The sequence below is a fragment of the Phaenicophaeus curvirostris genome, chromosome 8 (genome assembly GCF_032191515.1).
Source record: "Phaenicophaeus curvirostris isolate KB17595 chromosome 8, BPBGC_Pcur_1.0, whole genome shotgun sequence".
NCBI lineage: Eukaryota > Metazoa > Chordata > Aves > Cuculiformes > Cuculidae > Phaenicophaeus > Phaenicophaeus curvirostris.
Window position 1 is genome coordinate 17,358,816 of NC_091399.1, and position 19,524 is coordinate 17,378,339.

Sequence of the window (19,524 nt, forward strand, 5' to 3'; positions counted from 1 at the left end):
CGCAGTGATCAATATGATCCAAGTGAAGCCATTTAATCGAAGTTCCCAACACATTTTATACCCTACTTGCTGAAGCAAGCCATTGTTTTACAAGCTGATTTGACAATTCTCCATTAGCAACAAGTAATCATTGGTTACAATACATTATTATGTTTTCCCATGAGAAATAGCTATGTGAGCATTTCAGTCTACAAATTGATAGCCTACAAAGTAACAAGTCAAGGACTACCGAGGAAAGCTTCCCCTGAGAAATGAGAGGCGTCTAGGGTAGAACGACTCTCTATTGTTGCAAAGAGAAACCTTGAAGACAGTGTGTCATTTACAGCAGCTGCTTCTTCTGCAAAGTTAGCTTTAATTCCGGTGCAAAAGCTGTGAGGCCTTATGCTAAGGTGCCTTTGTTTCATTTAGCATAAGCTGCTCAGTGCTGGGGGTGCTCATTAAACGTCCTCTGGTTCGTAACCATCCATCAATTGGGCACTGGAACAGGCTGCCCAGGGAGGGGGTTGAGTCCCCTTCCCTGGAGGGGTTTAAGGCGCGGGTGGACGAGGTGCTAAGGGACATGGTTTAGTGTTTGATAGGAATGGTTGGACTCGATGATCCAGTGGGTCTCTTCCAACCTGGTTATTCTATGATTCTATGATTCTATGACTGGTACGTGAGGATGCCCCTGGAGCTCAGATGCTCGTGTGAGCAGAGAGACGCGAAGGGGGGGATTTTTTCCACTTCCCAGCCACTCGTGAGGGGCCTGGTTTGCGCGGTGCCCTTGCTGTGAAAAAGCCGGCAAGCACTCGCAGAGAGAGTATTATGGGAGCTCCGAGTGTTGAGGAGGCGACTCCAGGGAGCCGAGGGGCTGGTTAAATACAACGTGAGCCGGATTCCCCCTTGTCAGCTCGGTGGGAGCTGGTTCAATGGATCGCTTCTCACGCTTCGGATGCCCCTCAGCTGAGCTCTTGTCCTGCCGCACCCCCAGCGGAAGCGGGAGCAGCACAGCCTCCCTTCCCTCTAGAGAGCTGATGGACCTTGCAGGGAAGTGCCAGGCCATGAAGGCTGCCCCTTCCTCCTCTTCCCTTTCCTCTCAGCTCAGAACTAGGGACAAAATCCTTGGTTACCTGTGTGCGTTTGTGTGTGAGTGAAATCTCACGCCCGGGGCTGCACACGGGACCCAGCTTGTTCCCCTGTCCCAGGAGAACCTGCCTGTACACTGAGCCCCTTCCCGTTTCCAGGCTCACCCTGCGCCGTCCTCCTGCCTGTTTGGTTTGAGGACGGGGACGTTTATGTCTGTCCTTGCTGCGGAGGTGATGGATTGAAAGACCAGGCTCTAGGGTGTCAAGGTGCATCTGGCCCTGTGAAGGGGAAGGGATGACACCCATGTTCCCTCAGCCACTGCTCCTTACGCTCTATATTTTTCCCTTTCCAAAAAACCAGAGGCTTCTGGAACCATGCGCAACCCGCTTCACGTCACACGCCTGGGCTGCCTTCCCTCCTGCGTCCAGACCAGGACCCGCTGGTGGCTGCCAGTAGCCCAGCTCCACTCCGAGTGACCAGAGGCGGCGTGGGCCCCGTTTCTGGGACAGCTCTCAGGAATTGCCTCTCCTGCTCTGGACAACAGGGGAGGGTTTCGCATGCAAAACTGCAAAGGAACATACGTGGGCTTTAATTAAGAGGCTGCTTCTGTGATGGGAAAAGGCATTAGAAGCCACTGGCCCTAAGAGGGAGCAAAGCCGTCCCGTCTCCTGTGTAGCTGTGCCTGCTTGGAGGGCACCAGCATGTGAGCTTCGGTTCCATACGAGGAAGGGGAGTGACGCAGCTGGAGGGATCTCAGTAACCACCTTACCAGGCCCTCTGGCTTTGCCAGGAAGGAGACGCCCACGTCGGAAAACGATGGCTCTCTCATACTGCCGCACTACCTGCAGGGGAAACAAAAGCTGGATGCGCTGCAAAGGGAGGGTTTCAGCAGGTGTGAGCTGCCGGAGTTACCTGTCCCTGTGTCCCTTTACCCCCGCAGAGGACCTGACACAGAACTGCTGGCTGGCCTTGTGTGTGAGCAGAGAAGGAGCAGCCACGAGACACCCAGGATTTGGGAGAGCAGCCCATGTTAGAGGGGCCTGGGCTTTCCCAGGATGAGGCCAGCGTTCTGCTTCCTCAGAGCCTGGCCAAACTCAAACATCCTGAGCTAAAATTTTGCGTGCTTGTTGTTTGCCTCCGAGGGAACCGTGTGTGCATGTGCTCACCCCTGTGAGATCCGAGGGATGACACTGACACCCTTGTTGAGAGCAAGATTCACGTGAAATTTCCCCAGAAGTGGGAACCAAAATATGCCTACTCGTAGCCACGCTAGAAATGTGAGAAAAGGGGGAAAAGAGGGCAAATCCATCGGTACCTGAGAGACCAAACTCTCTTAACATTTTACATTCAAAACCTATTTACCTGCTGCTGCAGTGCCACTCTCTCTGGGCTGGGTGTGCTGAAGGCGATGTTTGAAAGTGAACAGACCTGCAAGCTGTTCAGCAAAAGAGAAACCTAAGCCCTTGCCTGCTGATAATTCAGCAGGAGTATTTGAGAGGTAGCGGAAGATCCCTGTGCAGCCCTTTGTTGCAGCAATGTGCGAGGAAGGAAAGTCAAAATTAACGATGGGTTGAAGAAGTGTAAATAGAACCTTAGACCCAGAAAAAGCTTTATGCTCACGTCCAAAACGTGCCGAACCAGTGAGTTACGTCCACATCAGACACCGACTACTAAGCCTGGGGAGGCCCCATGACCATTCTCACCTTCATGCAGAACCAGACAGAAACGGGGAAGGTCATTATGATGAACAGGAAAGACAAGATGGTCAGAAGCCACTCACAGATGCCCAGACCTGGAGACTTTACTCCTAGGGAGAAATACAAAAGGACCGTGTTAGCAGAGGCCAGCTCCCAAAATACCGACAGCCTGACAAGCGCCCGGGCCCGTCAGCTTCAGTGTTGGCCTTTGCCTAAACCCGGCGCGTGTGAACCATTTGCTCTCCCTGGAGCTGGCTCAGGTGAGCAGGAGCTGCCAGGATGCACCGACAGGTTTCGTCCCCGCTTTACTGCCAGAAATGGAGCCGTGCTTCCCCGTGGGGCCTCGACTAGAGAGCAGCCTTCAGACTGAAGACCTGCAGGCACCAAGCGGTGTCCAAGGGTTTGGAAGGAGCAATTTGTTGGCTGACCTGGGAGCCCAGAAGTTCGTCGGGAGAGGTGAGCTAAGGGCAAAGAGAAAGATGGCGAATAGGAAGTTGATTTCAACGTGCACAGCCTGAAGCGCCCTTCCCTGTCAGAGGATCTCAGGCCCTTTGGAACAGGAGTTCAGTCGCATCCCAGCTCCCTGATGCGGTGGGACCGAGCCGCTGGTGCTACTGAAATCTCCCTGCGCCCTCCAGCGGTCACACCGAGGCGTGGGGGCTGACTGGGGTGCTCGGGTCAAAATGACCTTCCCCATCTCCCCAAAGCCAGGACGGGGCGTCTTGACCTGGCTGACCTTTGTTGTGAGGGAAAACCTGCAGGTATGGCCTGGAAATAGATTCCTTCTGGGGTACCTAGACCCAGAGGGCGGACCAGCAGTGAAGTTAGCGTCCCTGCGCGTCTCCCACTTAGATCTTCTCGAGCTCTTCCCTTCTTGCCCCTTTGCCTTTGGAGCTCTCTGCAGAGCCAGCAGGTCTGGAGGGAGGTTCACATGCCAAGAACCTGCGTGATCACTCTAGCTCTACAGCACCAGGAGGCTGTGAGGCTGGCTGGGGTCTCCCGTGTCTCACCCCAAGGAAAACTGTGTCTGTGCCAGGCGGGTGCGATGGCACTCACCGTGCGGGGTTATTCTGTGGCCGTACAGGGTCAAAGAGCCCACAGCTTTCCAGCCCTTCCCCTTCCATAATCCATACCTCCCTCTTGCTGCTCACTGTCCAGCAATGCCATTGCCTCCGTTTCATTCTTTGAGGATTTACACTATTCTTTGCCTAAAACTAGTATATATACCCACTGCTTTTGTAAAGCGTGAGGCCTTTTTCTAGAAGGGCATCCAACTCAGCGCCGAATTGTAAACCAAAAATGTTATTGCCTTTGCCTCAAAGACTTGATCCTTTTCAAGGTTTTACCAGTGAATGAGTGTTTCCCACTTGGGACACAGGGGGGACTCCCCATGCCTGGGATTAGGGATGCAGGGAGCTGTGTGAGGGGGACAGGGGGGACTCCCCATGCCTGGGATTAGGGATGCAGGGAGCTGTGCGAGGGGCAAGGGGGCACGTGGAGCCCAGCGGGGAAGCACAGCTGGTGCTTTTTGGCCCTCGGGCTCTGCCTTTCCCCCCTCAGAAGGGGGGCTCAGGTGCCACTGACCCGCAGGGGCTGCTCCAACAGGGGAAAATTCCCGCCTCCTCCTCCCCCACCCCGCCATTTTCCCGCCAGGAGGCGGCGGCTCCGCCCTCGCGGAGGAGGAGGAGAAGGAGGGAATTAGGGGCCCAGGGAGCTCTGTGGTGAGTAGGGGAGCGCTTGGGGGTACAGGGAAGGTTCTTCATGGTCTGTGAGGGGCGAGGGTGCATCTGCCTTCCTGGAATTAAGGATGCATGGAGTTCTGTGGGGGGCAAGGGAGCACGTAGGACAGAGCAAGGAGACCCCACGCCTGGGATTAAGGGCAGGGGGGTCTCTCTGAGGGGCAGAGAATCCCCATGCCCGGGTTTAGGGGTGCAGGGAGCTCTGTGAGGGGCAAGGGAGCGCTTGGGGCTGGAATTAGGGATGCAGGGAGCTGTGTGAGGGGTACAGGGGGGACTCCCCATGCCTGGGATTAGGGATGCAGGGAGCTCTGCGAGGGGCAAGGGGGCACGTAGGACAGAGCAAGGAGACCCCACGCCTGGAAGAAGGAGGTGAGGTCGCTGCTTATTACCGATAAAGAGGGTTTAACCCCAGCACAGCTGGAGAGGGGAGTACATGGCCATGATGGGCAAACCTCTCCCTCTACGTGACCTGGGCTTCCAATCCACCTTGGAGCTGGTGGCAAAAATGCCTGACGTTGTCAGAATCTGTCCTCAGGAGAAAGGCACGTTTATCCTCAAAGGTGAGGTTTTATTTCCGTAAAAGTGGAGGAGTTGTTTGGAACCTCATACTGGTATGAAGCGATGCTCTAAAACCAGGAGGTGCAGAATGAATTGCCAGAGCTGTAGGTCATGTATCTCTGTCACTCTTTTTCTCATATAGCTCTGTTTAATTTTTTTGCCGTTGATGTTTTTTACTGTGTCTTAATCTGCCTTTTTGTACTTTTCTCCTCCTTCCTCCTGGAAAATAACAGAGGCTTCCAGTTCTTTTTGTACATTTTGCACTCTGCTCTTGGTTTAGAAACTGCAGTAACGTTTCTATAGGAAGTTCAGTCTGTATCAAAGAACTTTTATCATTTTCCCAACAAAACTTGCAGCAGATGAGTTTCCTTTTGTGATCCTGTATCCAAGAATTGGACCCGCCTTTCTGCTTGGATCTGGATTTCTAGGGATGAGGGTGCAGGTTGGTTCTTGGCTGTTTCATCTGGTTCATTTCAGTTCACAAAGGGAGAGTAAAAGTTACCCTGTTGGAAATGCGATCTAGCGTGATTGGTTTTGAAAGACACGCCTGCTTCTGAAGAGGGTGGGGAGAATAGGAAAGAGGAGGACCTTTGCTTGTATAAAGCTTTCAGTAGTTTGCTGTCTTGGTAATCTCATAATTTCTTTCTTTCTTTCTTTGGTAGCCATTGCAGATGAGACCACCAAAGGTATTGCAAAACTGGTTGCCAGGCAGGAGGAAAGTGTTAAGTCACGAAAGAGTGATGCTGTGAAGGCACGTGCTGCTTTTCCCTCTAGGAACACAAAGTGTCTCCCTCGCAGCCAGCGACTGGGAAGGCTGAGCTGCAGGATCTGCTGAGTTCCTCACCACTTCTGCTCAGGAACTTTGAGAGGGCCTATCGCAGACGCTTTGGCCGGCCGTTCCAGTATAGGCGATATGGATTTGTCTCTGTATTTCAAGTCCTTGAAAGTGTGTCCGATATCATTGTTGTTGAGCAGACAAAAGCAGGTTCCTTGCTGACCCTGAGGAAGTAGCTGGAAGGTGAGACAGCGAAGGAAGAGGTGCCGCACGGTGGGGCGCACAAAGAGGTGCCAGAAGGTGAGGGAGGGTATTATTTAACTGGAAGTATGTAGCTGCCAAGCAGCTGTGTTTCAAGTGATGTTGCTGCCTTTCCAGTAGCTGTCGTAGTCCTGGTTTCCCTAGGCTTTAGCGCAGAAGGGCTGCGAGGTACTGTAGAAGCAGCTGTTACAAGGGTGTTGTTGTGGTAGCAGAGAGCTTAACTGGAAGTTTTCTACGGTTTGCCACTGTTTTTCAGTGCGAGGTGAAAGAAGGGATGTTAAGCCCCTTTCTGAATGCGTGTATAGGACTGGAATTTCTAGTAATTCCAGGCAACAGGTAATAAAACTAGAAGGATCTCTGGCACGTCGGCTCCGCAGGCTGGTAAAGCCTTCCAGATGCGCTTTTTGAGGCTGAAGCACTAATCTGAAAGGCATAGCTATACTGCTTCTCTGAAGAAGAGCCTGTAGATATCCTCAGCGTTCCCCTAACAACTATGAGAGAAAGCAGAGGATTGCATAAGGTTCCTGCCAAATGCCTGACTTTTCTTAGCATCATTCTAGGAATTTATTTAGCCCCTGTCATGCTTGCAAGAGCAAGTGTGTTTCATTTTGCTTGAATTTATTAGTACGGCGAAGGATGCCTCTCAAGCAAATCCCCGTGACTGTGGGTGCTACAAGAGATGAGGAAAATGGCACTAGTACTTGTACGCTTTCATGGCCAGGTGTATTCTCCTTCTGCTTAATATGTAAATAAAGAATAACAACTAAACTCTCTTTACAGCTGCACCTGCAATTGAGATGCCTCCTTTGGAACCCATCCGTGATGCCAAGTGGTTTCACCTGCCGGCAGAAGAGAAGTCAGAGCCGGTGGAAGGACAAGCACTAGATATGAGTGATGTCCTCAAACAAGTAAGTGGCAGGATGAGTGATCTGTAGCTTTGTCATGTCTTCGTCCAGGGGGTGATAATTTTTTTCACTGCTTTTGTTTTTGCTTGGTTTGTATTGTTGATGCACTGTTGCTTCCAAAAAAAAATTGTACCTAGTTTAGATGAGGCTGGAGGTGACCAGAGTCATACTGACCTGATATATAACTCTATGTGCCCTCCAGCCTAGGTCTTTTTCTTGTCTCTTTCTGGTCTTGAGATCTCTGTTGGAGATCGTCCAAAGCCAGTAAAGCATAATCTTGTTCCCCAATAAGAGTGGAGACAATTCTTTTTGTGTTCTTAATAGCCTTCTTCTGAGAGTAGCTGTGTGGCATTTCCCCTGCTGCAGTAGCATGGGTTTAAGTGTCTAGCAGCTACGTGGCAGAGCTGAGGAATGGTCCTTGGAGACCTCAGTGCTGTCGTTGCCACTCTGCTCTTTGGTTGGACTTGAAAGTTTTGTTGCTGTTGTTGTGGTTTAGCAATGTATTTTTAGAAAGGGATGGAGAAGTACAGAGGCTCTGACCTGCCAGACCTGCTTGGGAGAATTTCTTTGTGCCCCCTCTATTTTTTTTTCCTCTTTTGAGCATCTTTAGGCCTTTGTTTTCTCAGGAAAGTTCTCCTGCTGCGAATTATTTCCTCTGCCAAGCTCATCTGGTGGTTCTACACAACTGTACAGTTGGAGTACCTAGACAGGGAAAGGGTTGCAGGGATTCTTTCTGAATTTGGTGTGCTGTTCACTTAATGAACTTGAAAGCTTAGGGCTACGAGTCGGACTTTCTGCGGTGTTTCAAGAAACATACCCTTTAGAAAACTTTGGCAGGCTCTTCTGATAAGACCTTGTCGTCTGGTGGGATGAAGTCCGTGGGGAATTTCCCTAGATCAAACAAAGTCTGCTTGTGGGAAGGGTAGAAAAGGGAGAGAGATGGTCCACGTAGCCCCATTTTTTTCTTGTTATGTGTCGCAAAGGGAATCTGTTTAAAGATTCTAGCAGGGCGAGTCTTGGAACGTGTTTGTACAACTCGTGTTTGCCGTGAAGCACCAGTTTTGCTGGTTTGTTTTAAAAGTGCCCTAGAGAGGAGGAAAGTGAGCTGGAATGTGTTTGGGTAGGCAGTGAACCAAGATTTCAAGATGCTGCAAAGTTGAGGGGAAAGATGCGACCTGATTCCTGGCCTGCTGTAAGGTATGGAAGTATCTGGTGATGAGACGCCAATAGCGGAAGCGTTGTAAGGGACAAATGAGGGACAAGGGCCGAGTCAATCTGCTCGGCCCCGAGAAGGGTCAAATATATAGAGGTGCTGCTCTTGGCAGCTTTTTCTTGCCGTGCCGAGCAGAAGGAAAGTTGTCATCCACACCACTCTTGGCAGCTGCTGCTCTGGCTTAAGGCAAGGAGTTAGCCAGTCTTACGAGCCGTGCCTCTTCTAGGGCTAATTTTACAGTGTGTTCGGTTGTTTACCTTTTTCTTATAATTTTCTTGCTATTTTGTGAAGGTGTTTTTTAAGCAGACATTTCTACGTCTTTCAAAGAAGTGTCTGTTGTCTCTGCCAACGTGTGAACTACGTGATAAACATCACGTGTGCCCGTAACAGTCTGACACGAGGAGCTTTCATGGAGCAAACCTGTCCCTTGGCAATATCACTGTTGACTGGCACTTCTGGGAGGAAATCCATGAAATGTAAGGGGATTTTAGAGGTGCTGCTGCTGCTCAGGCAAGAATTCCCTCAGGTACTCTTTAACTCAAAAATGTTAACTGCCTGGTTAACTCAATGTTTTAGTCAAAGTTTTTAACAAAAAGAATTCAAGGGTGTTCTTCCTCGCTCAGTCTGCAGGAGAGACTCTAATCTGCTTTTTTAAAAAACGGTTCGAAGGGCTAGTATTGTCTCTCGGTTGACCGTAGCCGTGTAAGCAGTGGGGTGTGCTGGAAGACAAATTTCCTGTAAGTTGTCTGGTGTGTGATGCAGTGGTAACTCGTAGCATATTCACAATGAGTAAAACTGGAATAGTTTTGACTTCTGGACGCTGGAGGAGTGCTGTTTGTTGGCACAAACCGAATCTCTGGAGGCAGTGAAAGTAGCTGATGTCTGATTAAGGTTTCCATGCACGCTGGTTCAAGTGGAATAAAGTTTACAGCAGCTAAAGAATGATGCAAAATTGCAAGCTGTGCCAAGAACTGATGTACAAATTTGCCTAGAATGAGAAAAGAATAGGATTTGTAGCGTTTGTATGTTTTTATCTTTTGGGAAATAGCTCTGGTGTGTGTGAGATGCATTTGTGCCTTCTGTGTCTTGAATTGTTTTCAGCTAGTTTTTCTGCTTCAGTCATGTGCTCTTTCATGGGGACAGAAGATAGAAACAGCATCTTTGGGGTAAAATCCAACAAGCAGGTGGGTTTTTTTGGTGTGAGTTTTTGATTTTTTTTTTTCTCTTTATCAGTAGCCATTCAATATCTTTGTCTAAATACATAACGTGTCATCGGTTCCTCTTCTTTATTCCTTGAAGGAATATGAGGAAGGTATTTTTGTTGCACCCCTCTTTACACTGGAGGGAGGAAAGAGAGAAGGAAGGTGGAGGGTGTGAAAATAGGTGTTAGGATCCCAGGGACAGTTTTAATCCGAGTTTGCGCTATTTGTTGGGATTCTCTGATCTTCAGTAATTCATGGGTTCCCAGGAAAGCAGAACTACTTTTTTACCTTAATGCAGAGGCCAGTTATGTGTGTTCAGGGCGTAGCAAGACTTCTGAGCGCTACTTTCCTCTTGTCCCTTTGTAGTGTCAAGATTTAGATTTGAAGCTGTCAATCTTCAATCTGGCAACGACTCCAGAAATTCCCCCTGATGCTGTTCAGGACAGAAGCCTTTGCAGTTTCCCACCATTGGAGCGCTTGTGTTTGGTGGGAGTCTTTGTGGAATGTATAATCTCTCCTAGCCGGTTCTACATCCAAGCGTGCCACGCAGAAACATCCGATAAACTCCAGGATATGATGTTTGAGATGAGGTGAGGACGTGCTATGCTGATTCTGTGCTATTACCTGGGTATTTGCACTGAGGGAACAGGGCACCCAGCTGTTTGTTACCGTCACTACAGGCTTGACTTCTGGATATGGAGATGCCAGTGCCGTACTAAATCACATAATCATAATGCTTCCCCATTCCTTTTATCTAGCAAGCAGTAAGTATCGCTAATAGTTTGGCTGTGTCCTAGACGGCCTTAAACTTTAAAAGCCTGGAAAAGTTGTGGAAAGGAACTTGAGGGTTCTGTATTGTTGACATTGCTATTGCTGATGTGCTTGGTTAAGGCTTTTACTTCCATCTCCAGCACTTACCAAAAGCAGCAGGTAATAAGCGTTAGTCATATCTATATTTGAAAGCAAAACCCCATCAGTGGGTTTGTCTGTCAGGTACGTTGTGCGTTTGGGACTCTTCCACTACGCTGCAGTTGCTGTTAGTTGTGTGCCAAAGTAAATACTGGATGTCCGTGGGGCAACCGTGTGATCGCAGGCTGCAGACAGGTACTGTGTGTGTAAGCCAGGACTCCGGAACCTGGCTCGTAAGAAGCCCTGTGCCAAGTCAGGGTAATGTTAAAAGTGAACGACTAGAATGGCTGTATTTAGTCGCTGATTAGCGCCCATTAGTTAACTTTTTGTTGGACCCCAAGAATACAATTTAAATGTTAAAAGTTTAGGTTTGTGTATTTATTGTCACTTGGTTTAAGTAGAACAGAAACATAAACTATCTATTAGAACAACTCCTGAAAATCCGTCTCGTGGAGGCTTTGAGAAATGAGGATTCTTCTGAACCCTGAAGTGTATTTCTGTTTATCCATCTCCTGCGCCCTACCAAGCACAGTTTTTCATTGTGATCTCTGGCAGACACTGTTACTTGAGTAAACTTGTTTCTGATCGTTCTGTCATGCCTGAGTCTTCAGTACGTCCTGGACAGCTTTGCTGTGTAACGGTCTCAAAATGGTGGTACCGCGTTATCATCCACCGCGTGATCAATGACCAAGAAGCAGAGGTGTTCTACGCAGATTACGGAAACCTGGGAATCGTCCGAAGGTTTGCCTGGAAATGGTTCTCAGGATTAGCTGTTCCATCGCCTTCCCAGGGATGAGGGTGAGGCTGCTGGGCCTGTCACTCTCCAGGAAGACGTCCCACCACGCGGGTTTCCTAGAAAGTGTCTATTTGGATTTTTTTTCCCCGTAGCAGTGCCTTGCAGGTACTTCCTTGCTTACATGTTAATGCGTGAGGTGACGTTAAGAACAAGATCTGCGGTGCAGATCACTCCAAGCCCTTTGCTTATCATCGCTGTGGGCTAAACCCTTTCCTCTTCCTTTATTCACTCTTGCCCCTTTCTGTCCCTTTCGAGCAAGCTCCCTAATCCTCTTCCCTGAGTTTTGTGAATGGACGTAAACATCTCTTGAACAGACATCCTCCCAGTTGGGAGCATTTGTGGTGTCAGAGGTACTCGTTCTCCTCTGTAATTCAGTACCTTCCCCATATTTGCTTCTGCCCTCTCATTTGCCTCTATTCATGCCTGGCCATAGGCATTCTGTGTTTCAAAAGTGATTTTTCTCTGTCCATAACTTTCTTATCAAAAGAGGTTATGAGGAGAGGATGCTTGGGCAAGGGAAGGCGTAAGGGACCAGTTGTTATTGCTATTTCTGCTGTGCCCCTTCTCTGGCTACGGAGTGTTTTCCAAAGCTGCTGTCGGGCTTTATTCGTAAGCACAAAATGCGATATGTGCCTCTCTATTCCTAAGCTGATCTTAAAACCCAGAAGAGGAGGAAGTTCTGGCATTTGTCATCTCTTCCTGTGTGACGCAGCCACTAAGGACGATATCTACTTCCACGCTGTCTTGAGCAGTAGGGGATGTGCTGACATCTGTGGGAAGAACGTTCCTTCCCAGGTCAGGAGGGAGGCGTGTGCTTCTGACAGGAAAGGCAGGGAAAGGATTGGTTGGGTGCCTGTAGTGGAGAGATCTTTACCTTGAAGCAAGTAGTTTTGTGAAGAGCAAAACCGGTATTCCCTGCTTCCCTGCAATTTACTGTTTTGGGGCTGTATCCCACGGTGTCTATGGTGACGGCTTTCTTTTTGGTTAAGGTGGAATTCGATGATACAGCAGAGATGTTCTGGTTTAGCAGAACAAACTCTTTTCATCCTGACTTCTAAGAGTGGATTAGAAGGTTTCGGTACGGATTTTTAAAGTGGATTAGCTTGTTAATATTGCCGAAAAGGAAAATAGATGTTCTGAACATGAGGCCAAGCTGGGATGGAATTGAGGAGTTGTATTTGTAACTTTTCTAAACATTGTTAAATCCGGTAGGTTTTGTTAGTCATAAGTTGAGGCCTCCGAGTCATCCAGACCATGAGAGCAAGTCCATTAGATGTTACTGTCTGGCTTCAAGTAGCGCTGCATAGAATCGTAGAATTGCCAGGTTGGATGGTAGAGTCCAACCATTCCTATCTGCCGCTAAACCGTGTCCCTGAGCGCCTTGTCTGCCTGTCTTTTAAACACCTCCAGGGACAGTGACTCAACCACCTCCCTGGGCAGCCTCTACCAGTGCCCGATGACCCTTTCTGTGAAATTTTTTTTGTCTGATATCCAGTCTGATATCCATTTTTTCTGCTAGCCAGTGGCACGGGCAGTTGAGTGAGGAACAGGGTAGTTAAATAAATAATTTTGGCCTTTCCTGCTCTAGGCCCCGGAGATTGGTTGTGCCGTTAAACTGAATTATAGATATGGTCTTGGCTTACAAAGTCTCTTTCTTTGCTAGTGACATGTATAGTGCTGGACGGTGTAACCAGGGTAGATTGCATGTTGTGCCTTGAGCAGAGATTGAAGCTGTGAGCCAGCACAGAGAGCATTTATGATTTAGGCCCATCAGTGTTGCCTGAATGTCTCAGCTCCGTTTCAGCAAGAAGTCTGTGGATACGAAAACCTTTAGAAAGGTGCTGCAACAGTTTTGTATCTCAGCAGAAAGTCAGGCTTTGCAGCCCGGAGTGCTCGTATCTGTTGTTTCGTTTAGTAGATGCAGAATGCGTATTTTGGCAGGATTAAATCCAATAATTGTCTTTTTGCGTGTGCGTGTTCCATTTAGCGGGTAGGGGGCTATTGCTGGGTGATTTTATTGCTGGAGGGAGTTGATTTTCTTAGTAAGACAATTTCTCCAAGAATTCAGAGCTCACTTGTGGGTGGTGTGCTTCTTTGTAAAACCCATTAGAATTCTTTTTATTCTTTATGGTGGTGACAACTTACTTTTCTTGACTCAGCTGTTGGGGTTTTATTTGTTCGTAGGGATTTGAGGAAGTGAATCCTTCAGCCTTGTATCTTGAGCCCAGCAGAAAGCAGGAGAATGCTGAACCCGTGGAGCCACACCTTCGCTCGCAGCAGGAATCTTTGAACGTAAATAGTGACATAGCAAGCTCGAAGCTGGATGAGGATGAACTGTGGGAACAGGTGAGAGTTTGGCTGCGGTGTGACTATCGTTCAGTGGAATTGGCTCCAGGGATCAGTAGATGTGTTGGCTTAGTCCTATGCAGTGTCTTGTGGAGTGGTTTTTTTTCCTTTGCTTTTATAAAAAGCAAGCAGAACCGTGACGTAACAACAATTACACGTGGACCATAAATACGTCCGTCGCTGCTTGACCTCTGATCCCTTTGCAGACGTCAGGGAGTCTGTGCTCAGTGAGTTCTCCAACCTTCCATACGCACCATCGTTTTTGAGTTAGAGGGAGAATGGACTCCAAGAACTCAGACCAGTACCAGATCCCTGAGATCAGTTTGACTTAGCAGTTTCCTAGTTTGCACCCCAGGAGCCAAAAGGTGGTGTGGTCTCCTCTAGTGTCTCTGGGGTTTGGCAAAGGATGTGTAATAACTCGGGGTGTCATTTACGTGTGGGAAAGGAGCAGAAGAACTAGTGATGTCTTGTTTGCCTTAAGGGTCTTGCTCATTTTAAACTTCTCCGAAAGGAATCCATTTGCAGTCTTGGTTGTTACAGGGGTTAAAGTTGTACACGACTGGAGTTTTTTTTAAAAGTTAACTCTAAAAGCGACCGATACCCAGGTCTGGATACTGCTGTACGCCTTTGATTTCAGAGCAGGTTGAAGAGAGGAGCCCTTTGCTATTATTTAATGGATGAAAAAGAATGATGAACAGAGGGGTTAAGCAGGGAGTAAAATCCAGGTCTTGAGCGCAGTCTAGCACGGTACCGTTAGAAACACCAGGGGTGTTGTTTTACAGGTCACTCTCTCTACTTTTGTGTGATTTAAATTGTAGTTTTTTCATGACACATTTTACTACTGACGCCAAGTAACTGTCAGCTGTTGAAGTGTTCAGCAGTGGGCCGGCTCCAGGGCTGTTTTTCTGACATTCCTCTGAAACGTAAAAACGTAAGAGTTACTGTAGTGTCGGTAACTTGTAAAGCGGTCATTTTAGCCAGGTTTTATTTTAGCCAACTGTGTGTCTGGGCTAGGGAAACTATAAGCTGCACGTGTTGGATATTGGTGGGCTTGCACTGTCAATACATCATCTGAACTGAAGGTCCCAAACATCGTCTTTATGTGGGAGAAATGAATGTGACCGAGACTCTGCAAATCTGAGTTTATTGTGATTTTTATGGTAAAATCTGGTTAAGTGCAGCAAGATCCATGTGTGTAAACGTCAGACAGAGCTGGCAATTTGGAGACTAGAGGAATGTTAAGTGCCTTCAGGTTTTCTTCTGTTTTGAAGGGTCTTAGAATCCTTTTCCAGGAACAGTAATCCTCTCTTTTCTGCTATTCTGTTTAGTTGCTCGAAACGATTCCTCTCCTCCTCGGTGCATCACCGATGTCACCATCAGTATCAACTCTAATAATTGCTCAAAGTGTTTAGAACTGGGATGAAATACGTCTGACTCTTGGTACTGCTCGGCTAGCGTTTTCTGGGAACTCCTCTTTGGCAGTGGGGAACTCCCTTTGTGTTGTCCAATGTTAGATTTGCCTTGTCAGGATTAACTCGACCCCCTCCTCTGCCCTTAAGTGCGAAATGGCTGGACGCTGAGTTGTCTCAGCTGTGCTGTGTGAAGGCACTTCTCCATGGTGAAATTCCTCAGAAGGCAGCAAGCAATAACCAGAAAAGATTGCTCAGATAAAACTGTCCTTTCCAGGTGGTAAGTTTTCCTGTGGAGTACAGAAATGAAAGTGGGAGTCAGTAGCTTTCCTTGCTTTGTCCGTCTCCTTGGCAGTGGCACCTCTCTGCTGAGGAGGAGTTAGAGGGGGATGTGTGGCCAGCTTTGGATGAAGCCAGTGTGCAAAGCACAACGGACCGAGACCCTGAACCTGCACAGGAGGATACAAAAGAAAGTCCTCCAGAGCTCATCGCAGAAGCTAAGGTGAGAGCCCTGAGCAGAGCTATTGCAGTTGAGGAGGGTTATTCTTGGTTTTAGGTTGTGTGAATTGCTTTGACCTGTGGTTTTTGTTTTGTTTTTTTTAAAGCGTCTGGCATGGCCTCGGGGCTGTGTTTTCCTCCTTGCTGTTGTTTCTGGGTGCTCGACTAGTGCTCTGCTGGTGCATTGAGGTGTGGTGGGAAGCAGACTACTCTTCTTTCTCTTTCATGCACAGTCCTGAGGGTTACTGGGAGTCATTGTGGGGTTTTCCTGGATCACTCAGAGGTCCCCCCTGGGTTAGGGGGATGGGTTTGAGAGGGTGGCATTTTGGGCTGTGCTTTGAGGCATTGTGTGGCACCAGTAACACAACTTTACTGCTTAAATAGTGGTTAATGATAATGGTAATGAGTCTGGCCGGGCCTGCAGCATGGCCTTTGGCCTGCGCTCTCCTTTGGGTTCAGCAGGGAGCCGGTGTCACTCAGGGTTTGTCGAGTCACAGAAGGTGTTATAGAGCTGGAAATGGGAGTGTGCCTGCAAGGTTTTGGATATCCGCAGCTCCTTACCCATCTGGAGATTGAGAGTGACTGAGACAAAGCGCTTTGTAGAAGGACGAGGGGGAAGTTGGCTCTCAGATAGTCTAAAGCAGAGCTGGAAGAACTGGTGGCGCTGGGAGATGTTACCTGAAGGGGATGGAGGGAAAGCAAGCTGGAAAGGGACCTTGAGAGAAGGAGAGAGGAGGGAAAACCTCTCCTAGGAAGCGTGGGGAGAAAGTACAATGAGGTGAGATGAGAAGTAGGCAGATGAGCAGATAGCAATAGGGTCCTTGTGAGCTGACTTAAGTACTTCCCCACAAGTATTAAACGGCGAGTTCCAAAGCATAGGGATTTGCTAACTGGAGCAGAGAAGGCCTGGCTACTCCCTGCTCCTCAAACACTCTCTAGGGTACCTGCTCTCATCTGCCTCTTGTGTGCTAACAGACATTTTTAGCGTCCACCCTTGCACCCTGTCTGTTTCTGCTTTGCTGTGGAGTGGCAGTGATGCTGCCTGTCCCAGTGAGGATAGCATGGGTGGCAAGAGGAGGTGATAGTCATCTTTTACATCTGTTTGGTTCTTTTTTTTTTTTTTAAACTCTTGTCCTAGCAGTTTTTATTTTTACTGCATGTCAGGTGGGGATTTTACAGTGGGCTGGTGGGTATCGAGCAGAGTCCGGTTGGTTAATTGGATTCACCTCTCACCCAAGTTATTCTGTATGGGTGTCCTATCAGTACAGAATTTCTGCTGCCCAGCCGTGTAGCTCTCCGTGCTGCTTCAGGAGCACCTTGTGGTCCCCTGGGGAGTCCAGTTTATGTTGTTTAAATCCTTTTTTTTTTGTGAAAACAATTGTTTTTTTGTGGGCTAATCCTCTGAACACACTTCCACCAAAGTGTGAAGCAGCTTTGAATGGCGATTCACCCCTTGTGAGGATGGATGGCTCTCTTCTGCTGCCTTGACAACAGAAGAAGCCTAGAGAGCAAGTACCGGATTTTTGAACAGCCGTACTTGGGCAAGGGGAATAGTTGCTTGTCTGTTGTTTCGCTATTTTTCTTGTCCGGGCTGCGTTAACAAATACAAACGTTGGCTGTATTACCTGTCTGTGGCCGAAAGGTGGGTAATCGTCCCTGGAACTTGCTTAATTTGAGCAAAAATGCAGAGCCACGGCCTCTGACTCTGTTCCCGCTCCCTTGCAGAAACTCCCTCTGCTGCCATAATTTGTTCTGCGTGGGGCTGCCGAGAGGTGAGCCAGCTGTTCGCTCTTTGCTAAGACATGGTGATTTGTATCTTGTGCTAATGTGTCCCTCTTTCCAGCTTGCTGTGCAGGAGAGCTGCCCTTTGGCCAAAGTTGTTAGTAATTACTGGTGTTTTGTTTTTAAATTATCCAGTTGCTCTCCTTCCAATTGAGAGAGGATACAGACCAGGGCAGCCGATGAAGCGAATGTACTAATCGTGCCTTCTCATGAGTTTTTGATATACCTTTGCAGACACTTCCCTCTCTTGAAGAGTCCTCAATACCAGTTGTCTTCTTCAAGTCGGTGGAAGACATTTATACCTGCTCCAGGCAACCAAGAGGAATGAGCCAAGATGACCCTGATCGGACAGAAAGATTTCCCAACGAGGCCCAACGTCTTGCTCTGCATCCCGCTGTTCTACTTATGGCAGCGCCATTTATGCTGGACGACCATAACAGTACGAATAGATTTGTCAGTAAACTTTGAACACAGCAGAAAACTGAGCAGCCTGTAACTGTGCTGCGACTCTTGCAGTCGCTGTTGGGCACCTTGGGACTAGTGCTGCTGTTTTGCTAGAACAGGTGGAAACGTTGGTGTTCCTGTGGGGTGGAGATACGACGATAGTAAATAACCAGGTGCAATGCATCGGTTTGGTCTTTCGTGGGAACAAGTGCATTGAGGGTTATTTCTCTGATTTTTGCTGTCTTTTCTAGACTTCAGGCTGTTTTCGTGCAGAAGTCTGTTTCTCCATGCTAGCCCGTGTTCATTTCATACTGAATCTCTGACTGCCAGAGGTAAGGGACAAAAGCAGTTTTTTAACTTTGTAAGGTCCCTGTGTGGGTGTTCGTCTTCCAAATGATGAAAGGATCCACCAACCTGTATGAGCTTTGCCCATTTTACAAGGCCAGTTGACTTGCCAAAGGCGGCGCCTGTTGTTTGTGCCTCGGAACGGATCTGTCTGCGCTCTCTGTGGAGTGGAGGCCCGGTTCTCTGGGCAGGAGCTACTCAATTCACATGTGACTTCCCCCCTCGGGGAAACGGATGGGAAATCAGATGTGAATTGAGTAGCAGCACTGGGAGGAGAGGGAGAGAGGCTCTCAGATTATACTGCGTTGGGCTCACCGAAGAGATGTGCAGTAGAAAGCCCTCTCGCCATGACCCGGTAAGGTCTAGGCAAAAGGGACATCAGTCTAAAGTGGAGCTCTGAGAGTTGCCATTGTTGATGCCGTCTTTCTTTTCTGTGTTCCTCCTTATGCAGGGAAAGAGGAAGTGAGGAACAGACTTGCCCAGAAGTGCCGAGGTTGGCCTGTGCGGTGCCAGCGGGCTGTGTGACCAAGCGCCGTCTCTGAAACTGCTTGTCCCTCCTGTCACGCTAGCTGCCTTGTTCCCAGCTGCTCGCTTAGCCACTTGCGGTTCCTACTTGCAGTGGTTCCCCAGCCTGAGAAAGAACTTGAGAAGAGGGGAAGAAGGCTGAGCAACTGCCAAGGAAGGCTGCCTGGAGTAGCAAAAGCCAGCGGTATGACCACGCTGTTATTTTCTTTGTTCAGAAGTGTTTAATGTTTCAGGAAAACAGTTTGATTTGGTACTGATTTATTGCTCTTGGTTGTTGTTCTGAAGCACTGCGTTAGAGTGTGACGTTGTGCTATATATCTTCTAAGTTTAGGAGAGGGAAGTGGACTACCTATCCCTCACTCCCTCAGTGCACAAGCAGTTTTGACGTTGTGTGGGGAAATGTTTTTTTGATTTTTGACTTCACGGATGCTCCACACGCTCCTTGCTCTTAGGAGAGGTGGTTGTATCCCAGCTGTGGCCTCAGTCCGTGGTGATGCTGAGAACTTGCCAAAGGAAATCTCCTTCCCCGAGAGAAGGATGCTCTGAATTGTTGATGGATCGGGATGCCAGACCTACGAAGCATCGGGAATCCCGTGGTACAGATATTGAATGAGATCTATAAAGAATCCAGTAAGAAAAGGCTTGAAGCTTGACATTGGCCGTGTTTTTGTAGCTCTTTGCCTGTGGCAAGTAATCCTCTTGGGCCTGAGTTTATTAATGCAGAGAAAAGTTGTGGGAAGAGATGCGCCCTGGCTGCGAATGCTGACATTCAGCTGCTTTGCTGCTGCCTGGACTGTTCTTCAGGGCTTCAGGGGCCGCTCTGCCCACCCCGAAATGTGCCAGAGGTGTGTTTTGCTGCTGAGCCCCAAGAAAGGCTCAAGGTGGGATTTAACACGAACGCTGAAACAGTTAAAAGCCCAGCATAAGAAGTTTATTGATGGTCTGAGACGATCTTTAAAGCTGTCTTTCAACCCAAACTCTTTCAGGATGTTGTGACTATTTTGTTTTGATTTCAGCATTTGGGGGTGGATTTGGATGTGTGAAAGGGCTAAAAA

The 19,524-nt window shown here is 48.4% G+C and overlaps 1 protein-coding gene across 1 annotated transcript; it reads left to right on the forward strand.

Annotated features, from left to right (window-relative positions):
* The first annotated feature begins 2,754 nt into the window (after positions 1-2,754).
* LOC138723359 (tudor domain-containing protein 5-like) lies at positions 2,755-18,469 on the forward strand. The gene is given in 15 exon segments (XM_069862305.1): positions 2,755-3,022; positions 3,078-3,218; positions 4,416-4,483; positions 4,865-4,927; positions 4,929-5,061; positions 5,722-5,853; positions 5,856-6,134; positions 6,876-7,003; positions 9,782-10,005; positions 10,880-11,065; positions 11,786-11,915; positions 13,305-13,472; positions 15,231-15,377; positions 17,390-17,594; positions 18,396-18,469. Coding segments are annotated over 15 exon segments (2,346 nt in total).
* The last annotated feature ends 1,055 nt before the right edge of the window (positions 18,470-19,524 follow it).